Here is a 27,974-nt window from a genome sequence, read left to right on the forward strand (position 1 = left end):
GCCAGAAGCCATGTATTTTTTTTCTGTCATACTCCATGAAAAGTAGGAAAGAGATAAGAAAATAGCTATGTGGAGCCCTAAGGCAGAGATGAGCCTGAAAAAATGGAGAAAAGGAAGGAGCAAAGCAGGTTTAATGGAATTTCCTATAAGCAATACTTATTTTTCATGAAAAATAAGTCTGGGACTTCTGAAAGAGTTTTGTCAGTCCGTACATGTGAAGAGAACCAAAAATAACTGCTTTTTTTGGCTTATTCCACCGAGCAACTGAACTTCTTGCCCCAAGAACAAACAGAAGGTGAAAACCCCACTATGTGCTTTCTGTGCTAGCAGTTAAACTGGCTGAAAATTTCAGCATCAAACAGCTTTAATACCAGAATTTTGGTTTAGAAATACACAAGCACTGTTGGTTTCCACCTGCTTCTGGTGGAAAGGGTCTAAAACCTTACTAATTTTGGAAGGATGTAAAAAAATGCAGTCCCATTAGCACATTGAAACCAATGTGCTGAATAATACTACATAATTAACAGAAAATTAAGTTGAAGGTACATACTGGTCCATACTGCCAGCCAAGTTCAATCTTATTCATAACCCATAGTTCATGGATGTTCTCTGCTAATTTTTCTCTAATCCTTTCCAGGTGGGGAGGCAAAACAATCTAAAGAGAGAAGAGAGAAGGAGGCTGTCACAAATAAGTTGCTTGACAGTGCCACCCAAACTTCCGTAACAGACAAAATTTGTACAAACCAGATTTCTCAACTGAACCTGCGTTATCATTCAGTTCCTACTGACTAAAGTGAGTGAGAATTTTTAGATCAACAGAAATGCTTTAACCTATACACTTACAAGTTCCAGAGTTTGACCAGCAAGCAAAAACAGTTTTAAATCCAACACCTCCAAATGAAACGAAATACATACCTGGCAGCTGGCTAGAAACTACTCAAACCCGTACTATTTCTCAGCTTAAAAAATGCTAAAGATCTCAACAACCAAGGTAATGTTGTGAAAAACACTGCAGACAAATACAAACATTTGAGTACTGAACCCCTTTAAAAAAAAAAAAAAAATTAGATGATGATGACAGATGACAAGTGAAATGAAGACAGCATGTCACTCTACCTCCAAAATTTAAAATGAAGTCTGCTTTACCTGAAAAACCAGAGACCTCAAATATACAGTGCTGTGAATCATGATAACGTTACCCTAATTGTTGGTGTTACAGAACAGTAATTACATTAACACATGTAGAATGCTGTATTTAGCACATAATGGCAACAAACTAGCTTATGTGCTTTTTTCCGGAATGAGTTCCTAAATATAGTAAAATCTGAGCACATAGCGTACAAAAATTTGTATCATCTCAAACTCTGGTCAAATGTAAAATGTACTCTTGTTACCTGTGATCAGAGATGGAGCTCTTTGGTATCAAAGAATTACTGCTTTTTGCAACTATGTAAAAAAACAAAATGAAAACTAACTTCAGTGCCTGCCATTTACTGCCCACAGTGAGTCAAATGCCACTCTCAGTAACCTGCAAGTCCAATAAAGAATTAGGATTGAAGCTGGTCTAAAAGTTTCATCATAACGCAAAGTCTTCAGTAATTTTAATTAAACAGTATTAAAAACGTCTTGCAATAGAATAAAAAGTTCAAATATTCTTTTTTGCCTACTCTAATATTAAGGGTAAAACATTCTTTATTATAGTGTTTGTGAACTGAAATACATGAAATTTCTAGTGAGCACTATCAGGACGTTACGCACCATTTTTCAACTTCTAGCAATGGAACCTACCAATCAAATACCAAGAAAAAGCAAGATTGAGACAGCCTGCAAATTCAAACAAATGGAAGTAACATAGGCCTATAATATATGCATTTAACAATGAAAATGCAATCTTTCAGTTTCCATACCTGGCTAGTATCTACAGGAACTGGAGTGAAAGCTGCTTGTGACAGAGAGATAGTGGGACCCAGAAGGTCTCTCGTATAGCTACGATCCTGCTTGTACTCTCGGCTATGCTCCACTTTCAGCTTCTCTTTCGGCAGGACAGCTTCAAAGCAAGGGGCATATCCGGGTGGAGGAAGGAACTTGAACTCTCCATGGCGACCTCCAAGCAAGAAACGTACCCTATAAACGTCAGAGTTACTTTAGACAACTGAAACACCTCTGGTGTCAAACCTAATCAGTTTACAAGCCTAACAACTATTGAATGCCATTTTTAAAAAAAGGAAAAAATAAAAGAAACAATGTTGCAGCTTATTTGCATTGTTTACAGTTCAACTTTCTCTAACTAGTGCTGGAATTTATGAAGTTAGGAGGGGCAACAAACATGGGGTAAAGCAAAACAATTCTTTCTTTTAGTTAATTTCCACTTCCATAGAAGTATTCTAAGTCATGAAACCAAAAGAGAACACACACACAGACAGAATAAACAGTTTACTTAGCACACCTATGAAGTAAGCAGCAGCCTTTCGAGTCTCAGAAGGCAGAGAATATAACCCAGAGTAATCAATCAACCACCTCTGAACTCTGTCCATTGAGGAGTTCTCCATTCTCTCTCATTTGAGAAACGAGCCTGAAGACTCCGCAGACTACGGTTCTTTCTTTTCTCTCACAGAACACTAAATCCTTCGGACACAATACAAAAATCTCCCATATTTTCTTCCCTAAAACATATACTTGTCATGTTAGTAGAAACCTAGGGGAAAGCATTCTTTTATTCATTACAAAATGGTGAATTTGTCATGGTTTTTTACTACTGAAATATTGAATGATTGAGGTTATCATGAAGTCGCAATGACATAATACCGAAAAATCTTCCCAGAACATTGCCATCCAGAAAGAATCAAAAAGCACCCAAAAAACTAGCCTCACAACAGAATCATTTATGTCTCTTTTCTATTTACTGTCTTACAATATTTTTGTCAATGCTATACCATAACACTCTCCAAAACCAAACTCATCACACAAACAGTATCTATCAAGTATTTCTCTCTTGACGGAGATAAAGCATGCAGGTTTATAGTTTTGCATTTCATAGCATGCATATTTATAGTTTTACCACATTGTATCTCCCATATTATCCAAGGCAAAGTCTAAAGAAGTGCATTTTGTATCTGGAATGAGAAGCTGGTATGCTCACTGTGTGATAGCTCTTAGCTTCTGTAGTATTCACCACAGTCTTTGAATGATCCCTCACAGAGCATTGCTCTGTCTCCAACAGAAATCAGCTTTCAGCCTTTACCTTTGCCAGTCCTGCTAAAGTTGGTCCCCCCACTGGAACATCACACAATCTTTTCTAATATTATAGTCTCAAACTATTCAGTACATGGAAGCAGAAGTCTGGCACCTCAAGTGTGACTTAAAATTTTATAGAAAACTAGTACAGCACTACAGATTGACTGAATTCATATTAACTCACCCTGCTGAAAGGAAAGTGTACTACCACCATTTCTTAAGGTAAGTGTAGATAATGCATCTTCAAATAATAGTTACTACCTCATATCAAGTGAGTTAGGGCAAATGTATTTTTAATATCAAAGACCGACGTTTTTCTTCCCACATAGGTAAAATGCTGTCCTGGAGTGAATGTGTAGCAATGTGTCAGCTAAGAAATAATAAAGAAGCTGTTTCTAAGGTCTCTCTGCAAACCACCTGAATAGACTGGTGTGCTGAAAAACAACAGATGCATTATCTCTTCAGGACTCCTTTGTAGCTCTCACTATCCAAGAACTGGAACTGTGCCAAAGAAGCAGATGTCAGAAAAGGAAATGAGAGCAAAGACAGCCAGGGAAATATTCAGCATATTCACATATACAGAAAAAAAAGACAGACTGGGGAAAAAAAAACTACACTGGATGCTAACTTTATTCCTGCAGAGAAGCTGACAACTGGGAAGAAGAGGCCATCTATGTTGAAATTCTCAAACATTCCTTGAACTGGCTGACCATTTATCCGGAAAGAGATGCTGGGGGCACTCAGGTCCAAACAGCAGCTAATAACATCGTCAGTTCTTAATAGATGTTGGTTGGGAGAATTTACTGTTCGTGCTACACAACCTATGGAAGTAAAGGAGACATATTTAGCAAAACTTGTGAAAATTGTACAGCAGCCAAAAAAAAAGAGAAAGAAAACACAGCAATAGAGCACAAACACATTAATACACAAATATGTAAACTATAACATCCAAGACCTGATTTTAAGCTTGCAATATGGTGAATAGAAGCATACAATCATATCTACAAAGCTATTTTAATCATAAATAATACAATTAAATTGCATTTAATGTAAATGAAAATAATTACTGATGCCCATATAAACAGTCAAAACCAAGAAAACTAAATTTTATTCCTCACAGTAGTACAAGTGCAAATTGAAAAACAACCATTAGTATCTAATATTAAATACTTTAGTAAAGAATGCTTCATTATTGAAGGTAAGGACAAGGATTGTACTTCAAATTATTTAGGAAAAGTAACATACTTCCTGTTACTAAAGGCCACATCATGGTACCCTTGCAAACTTGTGTAAGATGATACTACTCAGTTTCATAATCAAACCACAAACCAGTATTTTTCTGGCATATACAAAAACAGCAGCAATTTTGAGGCATATATATTCAGTAATATATGTATTTTTCTTTAATAAGTTTTGTATGAATTCTAAAGAATCATTCTCTCTTCCATCAAATTACATTTACACAAGCATAACTGCTTCCCAAGAGAAATAATATATAGAGTACCAAAATAGGAAATGACTGTTTCTGAAATTTACTGCCATCTACAACAGAAAATTTATGGAAAAGCATGACAGTTGTATGAAATTATCTCTATTTTCCAAAAATTAGATATGCAATATCTACAAGAGATAAACCATAATGCATATTAAGAACAGAGCACTAACTTTTTAACTATGCTGTCCAAGTTATGTAAACATGACGGACTTAACTAAAAACACTATATTTCCAAGAAGATTATGAAGATGGCATATGTTTTTAACAGCAGCAGAAATAATAAAAGAAATATCTCAATAACTCTTCTGCAGTTAAATTTTCAAACACACACCACCACCCCACCCCACCCCCCCAAAAAATAAAATACATCACTTCTGATACTCCACATATGGAAAATGACTTCCTGATACTGCCACATAATCTGCAGACTGTAGGACAGATGCTCTTGTGCAATCTGCCCCTCTTGATAGGGCAGTCAGCAGTATAGTGGGGGAAAAAAAAGTTTTCAGATGCTCTTGCTGCTCCCCTACACCCTTTAAAGACAGGATGCCCTGTACTCAGTTGCTGTAAGAATAGGCAGTTCTATGACCAAAGACAGGGGAATGACATGGAGCAATCCTAAGGGCCCCTCACAAACCGAGAAATCTATAGGAAACACTGCTGAGAAACAAAGTAGCAGTCACATCATAAGGAATGGGCTGCAAGGAAACTACCTTCTACCAGCTGTACATCCCAAAACTCACAGAGCACGGTGGAGAATAGCAGAGAAAAACATCACAACAACTGAGAGTTACTTTCAAATAAATCACAGAAAGCGACAATTATTTAATGGCAGGGATAACTAAACTCTAAAAGAGCTATCAATGAAGAGTGGATACTTCATCTCCTTAAGGCATACTCATGTAGCATGTGATGCCTCTTTAGATGTTAAAATTTAGCCAAATACAGGTTATTGGGATCAATGCAGGGCTGACTGTTAACAGAAATATGTACTGGTCTTTAATGAACACATAGTCAGACCAAATAATGTAAATGCATTTTCTGGCCTTAGGCTTTAAAAATCTATGAATTCCACTTCTCCATATTAGAGAAGTAATTGCAGGACTAAAGAAACAAATGTAAATTAAATGTGATTCTGATAAAGGCTTGGTCCAGAATAGAAACTCAGGGGTAGAAATTATTGTTGATATTTATTATTGCAGTAAATGCTTCATGCTCAGAAGATTATTTTAAAAATGTCACTGCAGAGATTTACCAAGATGCAGCCTGAGACTGTGGAAGAAGAAGAAAGGCCATGATTTTCAATATTCAACTACTTAAAGTCCTTCCAAGTTTCAGAGGTATGTGTTACGTGAGAATGTCAATGAAGACAGAAATCTTTTCAAATCTACCAGCCACACCCACAACAGAGATTAATATACACAAATTGCATATACAAAGGTGATCTGACTTTTTTAACTGGGCTAGGTTATTCACTTGAGAAATACAAACAATTGTTCATTTATTCTTTTGTGACATTTCTGATTAAAAAGATTCCGGTGGGTAGAAAAATAAATTTGATTTTCAGTAATCTTTTGTTTCCTCCCTAAAAGGGACCCTAACTACAAAAGGTATTTTGGTTGGCTCATTATTTTCTGGTTCTTCTGTAATAATACTTTATCTGACAAACTCAGTTATGGCACAGCTTTAATGACACCATTAATAACGCATCATTGTTCCAAAGTAATTCTCACTACACATGAGAGGCAAAGTGGCAGCTACTTTCCTAAGATGCCACTCCAGTCAATGTGTTATTACATAATAATACAATCCATTGCTATTTTGATTAGAAAAGTCTTTTGAAATGTAAAACTGTACTCTTTTCCAAGTACCAAGCCACAATTCCTCAAAACTTCAAAGACCTTGAATGATACATACAGCTGACTCACTAAAATGTCCTTCTGGTCTGCTAAGGAGCTTTACAAAACTTGCTTGTATCTTCATAGTGGCAAGAATTGCCAATCCAATGAGCCTAACCCAGTTTCCAATCAGTTCTACAGTTCATCACTGCCCAATAATCTCTCAAAATCAATGAAAAAATTTTTCATCAACAAGGTGAAACAACAGTAGAAACTTTTTTCAAGAGCTTTAGGACTGTTCATGTGTACGACTACCCATTCCAAATGATATCCGGGAATATTTTCACAAAAGTTAAATTAAGTGAAAAAGATTAAGAAAAAGAGAACAAGCTTTTTTTCTTGTTTATTCTGATTTTGCTGAGCTAATCCAGTTTGAAGAGAGAAAAAGGTATGTGCAGAATCAACAGTAAATACAAGTACTTTAGATATTCAATAGAGCTTCCTTTAACACCAGAATTTGCATACAGAAATTCCTATTAACGAATAGATCTAAGCTGGGCCAATAACATTTTAAAGATGAATACCTGACCAAACACACCATATGCAAGCTAGGAATATGATTCTGCAAGTCTTGCAATAAACAGTCAGTCTCAATGTATGTAAATAAAACATCACTAGAGAAAAATATCTGGTTTTAAAATGGCAAATAGCATACTTAAAAATCTTCTTCACCTCTAAAGTATTTCTGAACTTCTAAACTAAAGATCTATATTAAAAACCTGTTTCAAAAAAAAAAAAAGAAAAGAAAAAAGAGGCATGTGAATTAAATCTCTCAAGCTGTTTCTACACTGTCACACAGGAATTACAAATCCAGACAACTGTTTGTCAGACTTCATTTTTTGCACCTTTTAAGTTTTAAATACAATCTTTATAGTTATTATGAAAAAAACCACAAAATAATTCCCAGGCTGAAACATAGATTATTTATTCTATCTGCATTACTTTGTATAAAACAATTTTTTCAATATGCAATGTCAACTTAAAACATATTCTGATATAGGGTACCGTTTTTTTATATTCCCAGTGTCAGTTGAAACATCTGATTCACTTTGCTGCTGTTGAAAACAAATTCACCAGAATTGCAAACAACATTCTAGTATTTTAAAAAAAAAAAAAACAAACCACCAAGAAACAAACAAAAAGAAAAAAAAAACCCAACAAACAAAAAAAGGAGAATACCTGACCACAGATGCAGACCATCGAAGCCATAGGAATACAAGTCATCACCCACACCATTTCCTCCCCATTCTGCTCCTCCCCCTGGATACGGTGAGTAGCCCTCTGTTGAAGCCCAGCCCACTCGTAGATGAGTTGATTCTGCAGTTACAAACGGCTCTATATTGTCCACCATAAGTTCATAGTACCATTTTCTGTATTGGGCAGAGCCTTCACTAATCCCCAAGAAGATGTTGGGTCGCATGCTTAAACAGAAAGAATAAAAGTGGTTATTAAAAACTTATCTCAAAAACGTAATGAACTACTGCAGGCTTTTCATTAAACTCAAAATTTCATGATTGTTTTTATTCTGCTTTGTTCATAGATATAGATTTTTTTCTTTTTTTTTACCTGCTCACATGGTTGACAAGGCGTGTCTGTAAGAGCAGATCTCTTCCTGGCAGGAGATTATCACAGATTAGATGCTGATTAGACCGCACAGCGACTCCATGACAAACACAGAGAGAACACAAAACATCCAAAACCTGAAAAAAAAAGATTCTTTTCATCTTAAATATTTTTTCATGCTAAAGAGTTCATAATCACTGTGACTTACTTCAGGTAATACAATGCTATATACCTTGTTACTGGAAGACATGTAAAGGTATGTAATTCATCCAACATAGTAGTTTTATTTTACAACAATTCTGAAATTCTCCTAACAGTATTAAGATATATTCTTCCTGCTTCCCTTGAACAATGTGTTTGCTTTGTTCACAAATGTTCACCTAAATATACTTGACACTTCTTTGCCTACCTTATGGTTTCTTCCATGTTTGTCCAAAAGACAGATGATTGATTTAATATGTCCTTCCTTAATAATGTTTAGAGCTTCTGGGCTTTCCACCAATACACAGTGTAAAACCTCTAGAATCCCTGGGGAAAAAAAGAAAAATTATTTATTCAAAATGCATATAAAATCATAACTGCATATAATACTTCCTAATATATTGCTCAGCAACATCACATAATTTCAAAAATCATTGTATATGATAAAGAAAACCAAAACAGGATTGATGATGTACTTCTAGATTTCCCAAAATGAGTGAATGTAGTAAAAATCAGAAAGGATAGGAAAAATCCTGTAAATTAATTGGAAATTTTAATAATAAATATGTGATGATCAACACTCACAAATTCAAACAAACTGGGTAAAATACTGGTTTTCAGTGGTTCCAAAAGGTGAAGCCTTCATACTACATACATATTATATACATAAAATACGCTCTCCATATTTACAGTTTTCCGTTTCTTCCCTTAGAAAACCATTTGAACCACTAATGGAATCATATACCTCTGAATTAAAGAGCAGAGGTAAATTCCTAGTCTACTGGCCCACTGTATATAATTTTCTTTGTGTATGTAACAGCTATACTTGGAGCCACAGTGATGTTCTTAAAAGAGCAAACAAATAGAAACTATCATGAAACTAACACGTGCAAGGAAGTAAGAACCACTAAATCTCCAGTGGCCCCTCAATTAAATGCAATTCCAGTCCCAATAAAGCAGCAGTCACTGCCATCAAGAATCATTAGCCTTAAAATGGTTCCCTGCAATGGGGCAGTAGAACAGGCTCCCATGTGTACTGGATCAAGTCACCACTTGCTTTGGGATCTTCCATATTTGGCAAAGACAAATATTACACATGTGGTTCATCATTATCAATTGCTACAGTTGTTGCCACAATGAGAAAAGTCAGAGCACTGAGCAAAAGCTGAGAAGCAGTCTTAAACCTAGAAATATGCAACTCCTGTTTGCCCTGTATATCTCTCATCATTCTGTCTTCATCCCTGTCTTCAACCCATGGCTCCAAACACTCAACTTAACCCTTGCAAAGCAAGATCTGTAGCATGAGTCTTCTCTTCTTTGCCATGCTATCTTTTACTGAAAGAAAAATATAGGAATGTAAACTCCCCTTGGTGTGGGAAAAATAAAATTCATCAGACGAAAATGCTGTCTGAGTAAGAGTACTCTGGTCTTTCTTTGATCCTAGTGAGTAAGAGATCTTCAGCTGCTACAGTTGAGTAAGACTAGGGTCAGCTAAGAACACAGATTTCATTGGAACAGGCTGCCCAGGGAAGTGGTTGAGTCACCATCCCTGGAGGTATTTAAAAGACCTGTAGATGTGGCGCTTCCAGACATACTTTACATACTGCCAGGACTTGGCAGTGTTAGGTTAACAGTTGGACTCAATGATCTTAAAGGTTCTTCCCAACCTAAACGATTCTATGACACAAAAATACTAGATTTGAAACAGTCTTTGTGATGATCAGCTGCCTCCCTCTCACTTTAACATTCCAGATTGGATCTAAAGCTTACAGAAGGGAGCAAGTGCTTTTCTGTTAGATTTCCACTGGTTTTGAATAAACCACTGAAAAAGATGTGTATCATAAATAAATGACAACTAATATTTAAGAATTTAAAGATTGTGATTCATCCACATAACTGTCCTCAGTATGCATCTGAGGTTTTCTGAATTTGTAAACAATAAAAACAAGCTTTTCAATTTGCATAAAAAATAAAAATATATAAATGCAAATTTAAGGAAAAAGAATATGTATTTTGATTTAATCGGGGGAATTTTTACACACACACACACACACATCCCCTTTTGCTTTTTTAAATAATTCCTGAGTAACAATAAACATAGTCTGGAATATTATTAACTAACTGATCATAAAGCCTCTCACAAACCAAAAATTTAAAATTAGAAGTTAATTGAGCAAGCATTTTAGAGACAACCGAGCAAAAATTAAAAGAAAAGCTGAAAACCAGAAACTCTGAACAGAATTTAAAGTAATGAGTATAAAAAAATGGTTGGAACCAATATATCTGTTTCTGCTAATCCCATCTGGAGAATTTCCCAAGTATCTTATTGAGGAAAGAAATATTAAACATTATTAACATTTCTTATGATAGAAATAACCTACCTATGCAAAGATATGCATTCATAGACTTAGGACATGTTCCATTGTTACGGACCAGCAAAGACTAAAGTACCTCCAGTACAATTTTTTTTTTTTTAATTGTTAATTTAAGACCAACTTGTATTACGCTTACTTGCATTTAGATCCAGGTATAGCTCTATTAAAAACAAAAGTAAAAAGACCAGCACAACCAAAGAAACTGTAGACCTCATAAAGTAGAAACATCAAAAAAATTATCTTATGAAGGACAGAAATTGGGCTGTGCAGAATTCTTACAGAGGAATAAAAAGATACGAAGAATGTTATGAACAGTCATATGTCAAGAAAGATCTTTAATTTTTTACTTTAAACTTAGATTTTAGATTCCCATCCTTGTTAAGACCAAGTTACTCTGCCAGAAGAGACAATGGTTACTTTTAAATTACTTGCTATTTGAAAGGTAGTTTTATTTTTTATTTCCCAAGAAAATCTGAATTAAAATGAGGATTGGAATTCCCAGTGTCTTCAGTCATGGCTGCAGTCATCGGACTTCATTCAGATCTCTCCTTTTAATCTCAGACAATCTACAGCACCATCACCTTTTATTCCAATACTATTTAATGTTTTTTTCCAGGGATCTGGAGGAAGATATGCTGTCATCACTAATAAAATGTACAGGTTACTCAAGGACTGAAATGTCGTAAAGGTGGAAGGCAACGGATGCAGTGACTATTTCATTTATCTGGTAAACAGGTTTCAAACACTGTGTGTTTTAATATGTTTGAAGACGGAGTCATACATATGTAAACAGAAAACACAGGTGAACCTGTACAGATACTGTAGACAATGTGCCTGTTCTGTGCAGTGGTTCCAAAAAAGGTCACAACCATGATATAATGAGCTAGACATGAACTCCCAAAGTGATTCTGTAGCCCTGAAGGTATAAGCAGAAAGTCTCAACTACAACTAAGAGAACATATTAAACCTGAATTCAGCAGTGGTATGATCTGGGCTGCAATACGCTTCCAATATTGACAGTAACAGTATTGATAAAAAGGATAAAAACCTAAGAGTCATGAGAGCAAGCTAAAGGAGTAGATGCCCTGTAGCAACATAGCAGGAGCACAATCCACTCAGCCTGCCAATTAGATAGGCAGGGGTCACTTGAACATAGTAAAAGTACCTAGGGAGGTAAAAAAAGTGTTACAAAAGGATCCTCCATCTAGAGGGGTAATCTGTAACAAGACCAAACGCTTTATTGTGTGCCATGGTGATGTGGGGATGAAGGGAAATCACTACGTTCAAAACTTGGTAGTTTAACATTTGCCATCTCTCACTGTAGCACTGAAATACACTTTCAAAAATATAAACAGTAATTCAATATGAAATGATACCACATAATGTAAGTGTGGTAACCATAACCCTGGAATTTTCAGATTTGTGTAGGTAGACTAATAATCTTAATTTTGTCTTAAAGTAGTATACAGGGTTCATTTTCTAGTCTTAACCTTTTCAATAATGGAAGTAAAAATACTTTGAAGATTTAAACATTCAATAATAAATGAATGTTATCAATTAGACCCAGCTACCACAGCAACTTTTTCAATTACTGCAGCATCTGAATGCTAATTATCAAACACATTTTGTTCTAAGGGCAAATTCCCTCTATTTCAGAAAAAAAAATGCATATTAATGTGCAATGTCTGTTTGGATTGATCCACTTTTAGATTGTCTACATTAAAGACAATTGGACCTGTTCCAATTTCGTTGGAGTTGCTCAAGGCAGTAAAGCAGGAAGCGTTCGCATTTAATACAAATATCACAAACAGTATGATATGCAGAGTTTATCATAAAGGTGAGTGAAAATTCTTTCTTAATGACGAACAGATGAAAGGAAGCATATATTTTCAGGACAACATGTTGACTCCTCTGATGTCATACTGTAGAATACTACAATAAAATGCATGTCCTTGAAATAAAAAATACTCAAAAACTGATAATATCTGGTTCCAAACATCTTCACCTGGAGGATATTTGATTACTAACTTGCCCTATTCTATTTTTTTATTACCTACGTTTTAATGCCTTTAAAATTATAGGAGGACTGGTTAAACCCATCTGGAACATATTTCAGAGCAAAAGACTAGTTTAATCTTAATTCATGCATTGAAGAGACAGCTGAAGCATTTGCATTGCATTATTCACTCAGCTCCTGTGAGATACCCCACTTCTAACATGGCCTACTCTCAGACACGTTTATACTTGGACAAATTTTCATTTTTTTTCTTTTGCTTCAGTGAAGATCAGGAACTGAATCAATTTCTAATCTAATTTGTACGATCAACACACAATTGCTGTCTACATATTTAATGCCTATATTCTGTTTTCATAACTTTTTTAGTTCAAGGATAAGAAGAAAGTGAAAATAGGAATTTTACTGATAATAGTTTATGGCATCAAATCTTTATCGCAACACATTCAAGGAAACACCTGCAGGAGATGTAGCTAACAACTTCAGTGTTGAAGGTGAACTTAATTCTGGTGTGATTGACAAGAGCATGGTGTTTCTTCCTCACAAACACTCTACCTTAGAAAATGAATTAGTTATTTTAGGTTAATACATGCAGCCAGGTATTCTTATTTAAAAGGTATAACATAATCCAGTATTTCTCCGTATTGTAGATCTACCACTATATTGTAGATCTACCAGTGAATATCCTCACCCCAATCAATCCATATAAAGCTTAAAATCTGGTAAGCAAATATCCCACCAAAAAAATCACAAGAGCACATTTACATAGTAAAAGCTAAACCTACTGTGCCTCTTGAGATAACTAAAGCACAGCATATTTAGCATCTTGTGTAACTGACTCCCTCAAAACCAGAAAAATTCTTAATTATAAAATCCGTTTTGGAGGCAACATGGAAATTATGTTACGAGAACATATGGGGAAGGAGTTCAAGTGGCCTAGTTCCTAGAAAAAAACTCAGGACAAACAAGCATTGCAAATATTAGTACCTTCAGAATTTTTGCAGCATGTCATGAGGTTCATTACGCAGTATGACTACAGTGTCAGATTACTTTGCAGTTTACAGAATTCATCTCATACCTTACTATAATAGCATAAACATACACATTTATGTTTTAATTTTCAAACCTTACTTTTACTTTGAGATTAATTTTTAAAAATACATACATAACAGAAACCATGTAACACAGCATTTTTAGAGCTGTTGTAACAAATTTCATATTGAACCTCCAAAAGCTGAGCATAATTTTTTGAATTATTTCTGAAAATCCTAGCCCTGAGAGTTTCAGATGTAAAATTAGGTCTCTTAGGAGATAATTTCACCATGAACAACTGGGGAAATACATTGAAATTAAGAAGGCTGCAGTCAAACCCCATGCAACTGCATAATTGTGAGAACATTCTCCTTAGATGAGTGCTTTCACACCGAAGGTGGACTGTAGTGGAGGAAAGATCTAGCCTGTGGTTTTGCCATTTTTTACATGCTTGTTTCAGCTTAAATTCTCTGTTACTCAAATGTTCATGAAAGTAAGACCATGGCATCTGCAGAGCAGGTTTCCCTAACAATAATGTAAACCAACATGCATGTTCAGTTATGACATCTATTTGGTTAGGATCTCTACACTTAATACACTAGCTACAGTGATAGGATGATCAGCAAATCTCTTAACTAGACACCAGTGCTGTGAGCAGCTAACTGTAACACCAGCTGAGAACTACAGTAGTGATACAGATCTAGCCTCATATGCTCCTGTTGCCTCATATCTTGTGCAGCTGAAGGATTCAGAGCATAAACACACCACAGCTGAAACAGATTAGGTGCATGCCAGGAGTAGAAAGAAATAGCATAGTAAAACAGGTCCCCCACCCTAAAGCCATACATAGTTCTGCAGCAAAAACATGAAACAAAATGCTGCAAAAATACTTCTGTGAAACATTGCTAACTAGAGGGACTTACACAGGCAAATGCCTCGAAGTCTCTATACCAACCTCCACCCCAAGAGAAGAATGACTTCTAAACTCTCTGCTTCCCTCAAGAGTTGACAAAGGGAAAAACTTCTAAGAGGAGAAGCATCAATGTATAACTGCTCTTTGTAACTGCAATTACCCACTGCAGATCTTGCCAATCAGCTAGTGAACACCACGGCAGTTTCACCCTTGGCTCTGAGAGAGAGAACACTGCTACCACTGACATTTGACAGTATTTTCCCATGCTGTTGGTCAGTTCATCTCAGGAACAGACTTATGGCAAATAAACAAAATGCATGTGAATGTTTAATGACAAAGCTGAGGGGAACACAAAGACATTATTTGCCTTGTTTACTATAGGACACATCTGTTCTCATGGCTGCTGCTGGTCCTTTGAAGACTACTGAGGTAAGAAATCTGGTAATATACGCCAAATGCCGATCTGTGGCTGAGACCACTCCAATTTTTACTTGGGATACTCAGTAACATCAGAATATTTCTCACGTATTGAGACCAACTGTGTTATGCCTGTGACATTTCTTTTCAAATGTCTACCAGTCTAAGATAAACCAAAGAACTTTCACAAGGGGGGACATCTTCCCTTCCTGGCATTCCTCCCTTAAGACGTCAATGAATCCAAGGACACATCTATCTATGGCAGAAGTACGATTCAGGAGTGGAAAGAACAGGATGGGAAGGAATTTTTAATTCCTCAGGACAACTTTGTAATTAATAAAAAATTATTATTGAAAGGAAGATTATTATGTTCCTTCCAGCTCATGAAACAACACACAACACTAAAACAACGAGATGATGGGAATAAACTACAAATATGTAACCAAAATGGTGTGTTACATTGTTCTCACTGTTGTTGCAACTATCCTGCCTTTAGAACTTAGTGTAGCATAGTTACAGAAAATAAGGCTTGAAAGACTCTCAAGAGGCCATCTTCCAACAAAACAGTAACAAATATTATATACAACGCAAAACAGTCACAACTGCAACTGGAAAACATTTCTTAGTCTGTAACTGTGAACCGGCTCCAGCTGGGTGAGAGCAGAGAACAGAAGAGGGGAGCAAGGAGAAATGATATATATTAATAGTAATGACAAAGCAAAGCACACATGTACTACAGAGAGATGAAAAAAACAGACAATAAAAATTTAAAACACAGCAATTGATACACATCGAATATTTTCAAAATATTTGAAATTCAAAAATGCTTCCTGCAGTGGATTCAAAATACCTTCCGTGTGCTATTAATAATTAGCTCTTGAAATCCACCTTGATACCTACACTTACTGTGAAAAGATAAACATGAACCAGAAACAGAAGATCAAATAATATCAGACAAGGGATATCAATTACAGTAGCTAGAACCGGGCAATAAAAGAGACAGGTTAAGACAAGTCTCTATCTGGTATTACAGTAAAACTATTATTACATTTAATACAAGAGATTCTATTAAATTGGTTGGACTACAATTTTGAGCACTGAAGATTAATACAAATTATACATAACATCACAAATATTTATCATGCAATGTTCTTATATTCAAATTACAAAGAAAAATATAAATTAGAGGTATATTAACATTAATATTAATTAAAAAAAAGAAACTATTGAAATTGAGATTGCCTGTGGTAGCACAAGCATTAGAAAATTGTCTTTAGCTTCTTGATTGCTTACAATTCTTCTCTCAGCAGGACTATTTTTTTTTAACTTGTTATTGACTTAAAACATAGAATTTTCTCAACCTGTATGCTGAAGGTATTTCCAAATACATTTCCAACAACCATTTAGTGGTTTCTCCTAGTAGTGCAACGTAAGATTTGTATAATGGCAAAAAAAAAAAAAAGCTTCTAGATTATGTGAATGACCTATATAAAAAGTTGAAATGTCTCAAACCAAAATTGCGTTTACTGTGTTATTATTTCATATGTTGACATTACTGGGCATTACACGTACAACTTCTCCAACTTGTATTATTCATATTTCTATATTTCCCTCTTCACTTTTAGTTACAGGAAGGAATAATTTGAAAGGCAAATTCCTTATCAGGTATAAGAGCTTAATTTAGAGTTTCAGCTCCTGCTTGTTGTTTAACTTTTCTGTCTAGTGAATGTGAGAAACAAAGCTTTCTGTAAGGAGCTGTTAACATTTTTCTTATTTCACCTTTTTCATAATTTCTTTATTCTCATGCCCTATGATTCACATAATTAGCAAGTCAGATATTAAAAGACCTTACCACATCAAATCTATGTTTTCAGTTACTGCTGTAACCTGTAGAACTCCAGAAAGTATTACATCGGTAAGAATAAAATTTAGAACACTGGTGTTACACTATGCATGGGGTTTTTTATTCCAATAAACACTTTTACTAATCTTGAAAAACAAGGCGGGGTGGCGATCAGGCTGCAGTGGCATTTCTTGCCAACAGTATTACTTCGTTTCTTGATCTTTATGTAATCACCATCATAAACGCATGCTTGTAAAGAGTCAAAAATCAGTCTTAAGATTCCAGAACTAATCACTCTATTTGAATCTCATTTCTTAGCTGGGTCCAAGTTTGATTACTGTCTACTGTTCAGATGCCTAGACAATGTCATTTTGGCATATTTTCATGGTGAAAAGAACAGGAATTAAATCTTCATGTAAGAAAAAAAGAAAAAAATAGTATTTATAGCAGTAAAATGGGGCAAGAGACTCAAGTATCGCCCATGGAATCAACACTATTAATTGCAGAAACATAGTCCTAGTATCTCTTCAGTAACTTTGAGATACACTTAGCAGAGGTTCTTTAATGCAATGAGATTTGTCTACCATCTGTTTACAAACTCAAACTAGAGTGGCATGTTTCAGACACATACTTTTAAAGAAAACAGAGTAGTATTGTTAAAAAAACCACAAAATAATTATTCTAGTAAGTACTGAAGACTTTTTTTTTTAAATAAACACATGCCACCTTTAAGGTCCTTTAATAGATTACAATCATGTTAAGAACTACATTTAAGACAGTAAAGAAGTACACAGTAGCAAGTTGTCAATGCCAACAGGAATCATATATCACCAAGAGAAATTCTTAAGGTATTATTTACATTCACTTAATGTGCAGTGTTCACACTACTTATTTCTTGTTCTGCTCAAAAACTATATATTTCCAATATAGTCCAAAGAGGTTTTTTGATCAAGTTTAGATGCAATATTTTTTTTTAAAGTCCATTGGAAACTGAAAAATACAAAGTATTTGGTTGGCAGAGTAGGTTTACGGAGAACAGATTGCTTCCAAGGAAACAGAATCCAGGATCATCATCTCAGTGAGAAGTACAGTAAAGCTCAGCATAACTTCATTTACTTTCACTTTGGGCAACACAGAGACTAATTGCATCTCCTAGGCACTAAGGGGTTAACATACTGATTCAGGAGGAAGATAAGACATGAGGTAATGACAAAGAAAATAAATAAGCTAGCTTAAAGAATTTGTGTCTAAAGTGAGACAGAATTCCCAGATTCTCAAATCATAAATGTGTTTCAGGCATGCTCCTTCTTGTTAACTTCAAATAGAAGTTCAGGTCTCAGGAGTGAGAGGTGATTAAAAAAGGAATGTGTATGTATTAAGGAGGTAACACTGTCACATGCAAACATATAGGTATTTTCTGAAGACCCATCTATGACATATACTCAAGTAGAATACATTAACTTCCCTACATTACTACTACAGTCCTTCAAGAAGAGATAAATTATATCTATTCCATATGGCTTATAATTAAATTGAGTTTGATGCAAATCCTGAAAAACATGCAGACTTCCAAAGAGAAGGGAAGGTAGCAGAATTAGAGAGAAAGCAACTTAATACAACTGAAACAGTAGAATAACTGTTTCACCAAATGGTTTGTTTGCCTGAATTAAAAGATAATATTACAACCAATGGGCTAATGAAAAAGAAACACTGACAGAAATTAAGGCAGAACTAAAACTGAAAGCAATATGTAAAAATGTTACAAATATAAATCTCACTTTATTAATATAATTTACTCTCTCATAGGAAGAACTTCATGATAATTAGACTGAACAAATATATCGACAATATTAAAGAATGAAAAACTGGTCAAATAAGAAAGTTAAAATACTAAAAAGCATACCAGAAGAGGCTTCCAGTCTTTCTAATCTGCTGATCAACCAATCAAGAGATCCAGAAAATTGAGCACAGTTTTTACGATTCCCTCGAATCAGAGCCGCTATTGGAAAAAGAGAGAAATTAAAAAAAAATCATCACAATTATAAGTCCATTTAAATTAAAAGAATCCCTGTCTTGTCATTCCAGGAAGAATCCAGTAATAGATATTCTTAGTCTTTAATTATTGATGTTCTTGATTTAAATTTAAATATGTGAGTGATGGTTAGATTTAAGCATAAGAAATACCCTTGACATCAAATTGACCTTTAAGGTATTTGAATTATTTTGGCTTTACAATCACCTCAATAATCCCTGCAAAATGCTTTACATGAAGTAACCAGTATTGACACCACAAAAGTCAGCTGCTACTGTAGAAACAAATTTCTGTAAAACAGTATTCTTGTAATGACAGGAAACATTGGAAGAGCAGAATGTGAAGCCAACAACATAGGTGATGAATGTAAATTATTTTCTGTTGATACAATAACTTTGTTCAAAAATAATAGGAACTAAAACAAGATAGATGACCAGGAACTGTTTGTCAGACTTTTGACAGGGCTGTAGGGAGGAAGTAACTGGTTTGAAACTGTTTCACCCTCGTGCTTTAAGATGAAGATTGAAGTAGACTGAATGCATACATTGACTTGATGGGTATAACTGACTAGAAATCTCACTGAACACTGTAGGCACCCACAAGCCTGCCCTGTCCTGGAATACGTCCATCTGCATCTATGTGCATACACACGAGCTCTCAGACAAGTATCTGTTCTACTCCAAAAAAAGAGTGAGGCACTAACATTTCTGTTTGGTGTGTGCAACAGTGCAAACTGCTTTTCTTAAGATTGTTTTCCCATTCTGCCAACAAAACATTTCAACCTGAAATTTCTATAGTTATTTTCAGCAGCAGAGACTGTTGGTCCTGCTAAGAAGCAATGGCCTCTTAAAATCTATGTTTTATTGCTGCAGAAATTCCTTGTATTATATTGCAACTATGATTTAATGCTATTTTATTTATAAAAGGTTAAACTTACACACTTGTGACATAAATATGATATGAAACTGTATCTACAGAGGGGAAAAGCAATCTTGGAGTTAGTTGCAAACAAGTCACTGCACTGACAGTTTTGTATCATGAGGAGACCAAAATCCAGTTGCTTCATAGCCAAAAACAAAACAACAAAAAACCTCAAACCAACCAACCAAAAACCAACCCCTTAGAAGCAAAACAAACAAAAAAACCTATTCTCTTGCTGTATTATATGATATCAAACCTATATCCTGAAATCTTACTTAGTTAATTAATCATGACCATAGTTATTTGAAAACACTTGGGAATCATAAGAGGAAGAGCATCTTGTTAAAAGACACCAATTAGAACTAAGGAACACCTGTTTCTCTAAGTGACTTTTTTAATTGATTATAGGCAAGCCACATAATCTCACTGTGTTTCAGGTACGAACATAAAATGAAGGCAGTAATAGTTCACTGCTTAACATGACATCACTAAATTTAACTTCATTAACATTAATAAGACACAGATGGTTTCATGAATGCAGCTAAACAGAAGTTTGTGAAAGGTTAGTATTCAATGGCTAAAGCTGTGCATTAAATGACACACACAGCCACTTAACACTGAAAACAAAAAATAATATTCAACAGCTGCTTCCTTTATTGCCCACTACTCTGAACAAGACTAGCATCCAGTTTTAAAGAAATAAAAACCAAAAACAGGGTGTGGTCTGTCAGATATTAAATCACATCATTATATATACTCCTGTGTATCTTCGGTGATACAAAAGGATCAAATACAAGTTCAGAGTGATTGTAAGTATTTCCAATAGAGGAAGGACTGATGCCTTAGTAGATATATGGCAATCATTTTGTATTAAAAGATGGTAGATTTAGATCAGATATAGGGAAGGAATTTTTTACAATGAGGGAGGTTGGACTAGATGTTCTTTAAAGGTCCCTTGCAACCCAAACCGTTCTATGATTTTTATATGCAATAGTATCCAGTCTCAACTCCAAGCCTGTAAATGCCTCCATTCTTGTCACAGTGAAATATATCACAATGTCAATGACATAAGCCGGGAATTGTGGCATCAGAGTTTACTTACTCAAAAAAAAAGCACTGTTTGCTGAAGCAAGACTGAGCAAGCAACATCCATTTGTCATCCATGCAATTACTGTACTGCTCCAGCATTATTCAGAACAGAGCAACATACAAATTCATTATAGCCAGATCAAAGCCAGACTTCTTAAGCATTAGCTGCCAGAAGATAATGCAGTTAGGGAAGTAATGTAAGGGGGTGGAGGGGCATGGAGACTGGGAAGTCAAAAAAAGCTTATGCACTGTTCTCACTACAAGTCCATGGAAAAAATACTTGGTACAGGACAAGTAGGGTCTTTCAGAAGGTATTTTCTGGCCTTGTCAATTGGAAATTTCAGACTTCTACAGAAATGATTCAGCAATCAAGCCACTACTTCCTCCAGTCTACCTGAGCTCTGCTTAATGTAACCAGAGATAAACTAAACTGTTACAAAAGCTTCAACACTCCCCTACATCTATGAATAACCCAACCACAGACTTTTATACTCCATCATCTATACTCAAAGGGTCTGATGACAAAAGGTCATCAGTTGATTTCATTGAGACATTAACTCTCTGGACCTAGTCAAGATACTTTTAAATGTTTATAATTCCTGCCACAACTTCTTTAATTGATTCTTAATAACTCAACTACCATTAGTATACATGAAATAATCACCTTTAAAAAAAGCATAAAGTAGATTCACTTTACTTAGTGAGCATAGATGAGCTGAAAGATAGATTAAGATGTAAAAATTTTCCCAGTGTTCCTTCTAGATGATCTTTTTATCTCAAGGTTGGAAAAGCAGACATCCCTAAAAATCACATTACGTAATGACACATTTTCAAGCATTCATTCACGCATTAGGGTGAGTAAAGACAGAAGCAGAGGGAGGGAAAACATAACAGTAATACTGGTGTGATGAGAAGCTCACACTAAGAATTAGTATCATTTTCACTGTGAAAGCTTAGTTCAGTTTCATGCATGTTTTCCAAATTTTAACTGTTAAAGATAAAATTTGCTACCCTTTCTGCCTGCCAATGTTTGAGCTACCTTCAAAAAATTCAGACTAAACAATCTAGTTGCTTGCAAGCATGAAGATAGCCAAAGCTTTATGGGGTTGTTTTGTTTTGTTGAAATATAGTTAAAACAGCAAGAAATATTTTCTTCATTTTCTGTAACAGCCCAGAGTGTTCTGGAAAGCTGCCTGGTGGAAAAGAACCTGGGGGAGCTGGTTGACAGCCGGCTGAAGATGAGCCAGCAGTGTGCCCAGGTGGCCAAGAAGGCCAAGGGCATCCTGGCCTGTATCAGAAACAATGTGGCCAGCAGGAGTAGGGAGGTGATCGTGCCCCTGTACTCGGCGCTGGTGAGGCCGCACCTCGAATACTGTGTTCAGTTTTGGGCCCCTCACTACAAGAAGGACATTGAGGAGCTGGAGCGTGTCCAGAGAAGGGCAATGAAGCTGGTGAGGGGTCTGGAGCACAAGTCTTATGAGGAGCGGCTGAGGGAACTGGGATTGTTCAGCCTGGAGAAGAGGAGGCTGAGGGGAGACCTCATCGCTCTCTACAATTACCTGAAAGGGGGTTGCAGAGAGATGGGTGTTGGTCTCTTCTCCCAAGTGACTAGTGACAGGACTAGAGGAAATGGCCTCAAGTTGTGCCAGGGGAGGTTCAGGCTGGATATTAGGAAAAATTTCTTTACTGAGAGAGTGGTAAAGCATTGGAACAGGCTGCCCAGGGAAGTGGTGGAGTCACCCTCCCTGGAGGTGTTCAAGGAGCATGTGGACGTGGCATTGCAGGATATGGTTTAGTGTGTATGGTGGTGTTGGGTTAATGGTTGGACTTGATGGTCTTACAGGTCTTTTCCAACCTTAATGATTCTGTGATTCTGTGAAGGAAGACAGACATTGGCAAAGATAAGTGAAGAATGGAGCTGTAACGTGCAAACAAACATGAGAAAGGCCCATATCAGTCTGAAAAACTAAGACAAGAACTAAAAAAAGAGGGAAAGGATCTGGACTCTCCACTCAAGAACCTACAATATAATTCACATTCCCAAGTCACAAAATTTCTCAATCATCAAATATCATAAATCCACCAGGAAAAACTCGCATCTTTCTCTGAAGCAGTTCTTCATATAGAATTACAATACAAACAACAGTATACCATTGTTACAAATTACTCTTAGCTGAAACCAAAGCAGTCTGATGTATCTGAAGTTCCAGTCCTGCTTTTGACCCACATGCTGGCTGACCCACTTGTCACTATGCTGCAAGTTACAGAACAGGAGAGAGGTATATAGAGGGTGTATTTAGCTTACAATTATAAAACCCAATTAAACATTAAAATTACCTTATAATGTTCATAAAATCTAGCAACCCAATGTTAGGAAATGCCACTTTTGATCACCCTTCCAACCTGTGCATATGCATCACGCTACAGTCTTCAACCATGTAGAGGTGGTAGATCTCAGCAACTCCTCAACCAGAATCACAGCCACAGGAACCACCTTGTACTCTAACAGCCTGTGGCAAGAATGGTGACAGCAGCCACTATTCAGCTAGCTCTTTCCATGATTTCTCGGAACAAAGGAAAGGTTTTCTGGTTGTCTCAATGACATTTACTGTGTCAACTTCTATTTCCTCTGACAGAAAAGGTAGTGGGCCAGACAGAAGCACCTCATTGGTTTTATCAACAGCTGCACACCATATGCTGGTTATCCTTTTTTTCCCCCCAAGGTTATTTTCTTCTTCAAGAGCACAAGATGATGGACCTACTTTGACTATGGAAAAGCTTTGTAATAGTACTACATACAGAACTCCTGTCTCGGTTGCCTCACTTTGCTGTTGGGTAGTAAGGAGAGTTTATGTGAAGTGAGGCATGCCACTAAAATTTCATTTTCTGTGCCTCTGAATTCGGAGGAATGCAAGTTTTCAGTATGCCTTGCACACACAAAATACTGCTGAATATTCTGAAAAAAGGTCAGATCCCACAGGTCTTAATTTAGGAACTAGCATTGGTAGAGTCTTTTTACCTAAATTTCTCTCTGTATCTGTTCCTCTGAGTGAACAGGAGATAATACCTTCAATTTGCCTTATTACAGAACTTTCCAACAGAACATTTATTAATAGCTCTAATTATTCAGATCAATAATCATAAATGGCACAAAGAACTCCAACATAATAGCTTTGTTTTCCAAACATGAATTAAAAGGCTCACAATAAGTAAGGTTCAATGCCACACACTGAGTAGCAAAGAGAAAACTAACTATAAGCACCAGTAACAAATGAGCACTAAATAAGGAATGGATCCTATATATGTTTCACAATGCATACCCACAAAAGAGCCACACTGTACACACTACGTTCATCTGGGCACTTCCTAACCACTTGACTCATTTTATTTTACAAACTTAATATTCAGTTGTGGAGTTTTTAATGGAATCGATGTGTAACATAACATTACTTGTATGCCTTTTCAATACCAAATTTCTCAGGAGTGAGATTTTATGAGTACAAATGATACACAAAGTGCTTTATGTTTTACTGGAAAGTAAGATAACAAACCTGCATGAGGACTTTGTCCAAACTCAAGCTTTTGGCAAAACACGTGCAAGTTCAAAGGCAAGCAGGCCCTCACATGAGAGCTGGTGTGTAACAGAAAGAAAGCAGCACAACTACACATATGCAGCCTGCACGAAGGACTGCTTAATGACAGGGACACATTACTGTCCTCAGTCACTTAAGGTCAATGTTGATGTTATTATTTAGGCTTACTTATGGCACTGAGAAAACCTGATGACAGAGGAGCAAGGAATTGGTCTCTTAGGCAGTAAAGTTTCCTTTTGTAGACAATTAACAACTCTGCAGGAGTGAATATGCAGACAGCTATACCAGTGGATTAATAACCCTATATAATGAGTCATAGTAGAACATAAATAAGAAATGCAATTCAAATTGGTTGGCAAACAAATCAGGCAATTAAATGCTACTGCCTAAGTAGAAATTTGACCAGGACACCAACACTTAGATACTTACAGAAAGTATTATGAGATTTTCAGTGACTCCAGGTGGACAACACTTTCATGATATACTGTGTCTAAAAGAGTGTACCTTTCTATGGCACACTGTATCCACATATAATGCTGGAGTCACTGGTCATTACTGACTAATAAGAGAGGTCTTGGTTATAGAACATTTAGATTTATGTTGCAGTTCTGCAGCCAGACATGTGAAAAATCATAGACTTCTACAAAACTGACCACAATGTCATGGCTTCTTAACACAGGAATGGCATATTCACATACATTTTTCCACACATTTTTGGCCAGTATAGAAGATACGTCAGCAATAGAATGATATGAAAAAGCAATCATTCATTTAATTGAAGTCAGAAACATGTTATTTATCATAATAACTATTATTATAAAAAATCCCATTGTTTCAGTATTTTCCGTGCATTTTATTCTTAACCACATGCAAGGACCTGGAAATGCAAAAATCTTGTTTAATTTGTATCCTAAATTTCTACACATTGGAAAGCCTTCTATACTAGGATAGGTACATGGTTTTTTTCATTTCAGTATTATTTTGAGCTAAAACAATCCAAGTAACCCATAATATGTCTTACCTAGTAATTCATACAAAGAATTCAGAATAGATTTCCATGCTTCTCCAGCTTCCTTCCCAGCTACATCTGCAAAATGAGCTGCACTGCTGTATACATTCAAGCGATCAATACATTCAAGAACAAGGTTGATCATACCCTAAGAAATGGAAAGGCTCAGATTGTCAGAGGAAAAAAAAAAAAAGTATTGTTTACGTGCAAACACGTAAGATTTTCAGAAATCTAAGAAAAACAAAACACGAAAAGCAGGATATGCAAAACACAAGAATATATACATGGAGTCAGACAAGCAGAGTCAAACAAGTAATCTCTATGGAAAAGTTTTCCTTGACTGTGATAATAAAAATTTACCATTTAGGATGGTCAAAATAAAACAAAAAATAAACAGTATTCCAGACATAATTTCAGGCAAGTTTCTATTCTTGAAGGCATTTAGGCATCTGACAATTATAGGCAACTATCACTACTAGAGAAATAACAGACCATATTAAAATACTTAAAGCACACTTATTAAACCAAAACATCCTTCTGCATCAAGAGATTAAACTATAACAGAAGAAATTAATTCACACATAAGGAGTAAATTATGGTTAGAATTCAAAGCACAAGGTCATATTAATATCTAATTTAAAAAAAAGGAAAAAGAAGTAAGGCCTTAAATGTATTTCTTTAAATATAAAAGAAAAATCAACAGATCTAGAGATTATAAATGTAGCAAATAGTTTGACTCTTACAGGACAAAAGAAACACTGCAAACATACTCCAGATTAGACATCAACGCTACAGACACTGTGAGAGAATAATTGCAGACAACATGATGGAAAATCAGGAGTAAAACTGAGAGAAGTACCTCTTCCTGGAAGAGGTTCTGGCGATTCTTCAGTGCTCGGAGCCTGTTTTGTTTGTCTTCATGCTCCAAATGTTCATCAGGAGGATGAAAGTAGCCAATCAAGTCCTGAAGGCTCAGACTGACTGACTCGATAGGCAAATCGATGGTGGAAGACTTCACTTTCTTGCTGAGAGCATCAAGACCCCTACAAGAAGATGCAAAGTCTCCTGAGTATTGGAAATCAATTTCTTTTATCGTTTAAGCTCTTCATTGGTTTCAAAGCAAAGTTTGTTTAGATGCAAAAGCTCAATTCATTTTCTGATAGCTACGTAACTTCTCAACAATGATTTACATCTGCCCCATTCTCCACTTAATGATCCACCCCTCCCTTCCCAAACATAAACTGGAAGCATCAAAAATGTTGTTTCCCTTGAATTTTTTTTTAATCCAGAAAACACATTTTAATATTCTACCTACGCATTTAGCAGTATCAGAGGCAGACCAAAAGATGAAAAGAAGTTATTCTAAACCTGTTCAAAGCGTCACAAGGCTGGGATGGACAGAAGTCAAAGAACCAGTCCTACGGTGCCAAAGAGGACCCAGCTAGTCCGTACAGGCTCTCAAACGTGACTCTAACCTGTTCTTAAGACATCTTCAGTGATGGAAGATGCAGCTCTTCCACACACTCTGCCCCAGCACTTCATTAGCCTTTTTGTTTCCCTGAGACACAATTCAAGCTTGGCCTTGCTGTAGTCTGTGACCATTGTCTCCTAGAGGTGACGGGCAGACTATTCTCATCCACGTTGCACCTGCCCCTTGGCATAGCTGAATCCCCAAACCCCATAATCCAATTTTTCCTCAGCACTGTGCTTTCCAGACCCCTGATATACCTTTCTCCTCCATTTAAACCTCATCTTTCTTGAAATGCGGCTATTGCAGCTGAGACCTCACCGGCACCACACAGCAAGTGGAAGGCTAAGGCTTTCCCTTGCACCTCCCTCACTCCCCTCAGGAAGGCGGTGGAGGGCAGGAGCTGGGCTGGGGGGCCCACCAGAGGCCCACCAGAACCTTCTTGGAAGGAGCAGGAGGGGTCATGAGGGGCAGAGAAACCAAGGGTGCTGAGGGCCTGCGAACACAGCGCCCGTCTTCAGAGAGGAGGGAAAGATCCAGAGGATCCTGAAACTCTGCAGGAGCCAGCCAGGGCCCTAAAGCACAGGGAGAGGAGCAGCCCTGAAGAGAAGGGCCCGCCCTGCTGGCACGCAGCAGGGGGCAGCAGAAGGAGAGGGCTTATTTGACACTCATGATTTCTCTTTTGACTCATTCTCAATTCTGCCATTGTAAAAAGGTTTTTTGCTAGCATATTTTTGAGCAAAACCCAGCTACGTAGCAAAGAGGTCCTTTTGTGTTCACCAGTGCTCCATTTATGCCAACCTAAAGATGACCAAGCTTCAGCTGGTAGAGGAGCCCGCCATGTCCACACAGGCACCCTCCCAGCCCCATGCTCATC

General features: G+C 36.4%; 1 protein-coding gene across 1 annotated transcript in view; it reads right to left on the reverse strand.

Moving 5' to 3' along the window:
- Positions 1-27,974, reverse strand: part of RYR2 (ryanodine receptor 2) — a 443,307-nt gene that overhangs the window by 197,872 nt on the left and 217,461 nt on the right. The window contains exons 15-23 of the mRNA XM_059830672.1: positions 26,489-26,672; positions 25,642-25,777; positions 18,889-18,984; positions 8,600-8,718; positions 8,194-8,327; positions 7,807-8,048; positions 3,863-4,055; positions 1,908-2,124; positions 551-655 (exon numbers count right to left, since the gene is read on the reverse strand). Coding sequence (XP_059686655.1) covers positions 551-655; positions 1,908-2,124; positions 3,863-4,055; positions 7,807-8,048; positions 8,194-8,327; positions 8,600-8,718; positions 18,889-18,984; positions 25,642-25,777; positions 26,489-26,672 — 1,426 coding nt within the window. The remainder of the gene's footprint in view (positions 1-550; positions 656-1,907; positions 2,125-3,862; positions 4,056-7,806; positions 8,049-8,193; positions 8,328-8,599; positions 8,719-18,888; positions 18,985-25,641; positions 25,778-26,488; positions 26,673-27,974) is intronic.

Source organism: Gavia stellata, chromosome 2 (genome assembly GCF_030936135.1).
Source record: "Gavia stellata isolate bGavSte3 chromosome 2, bGavSte3.hap2, whole genome shotgun sequence".
Lineage (NCBI taxonomy): Eukaryota > Metazoa > Chordata > Aves > Gaviiformes > Gaviidae > Gavia > Gavia stellata.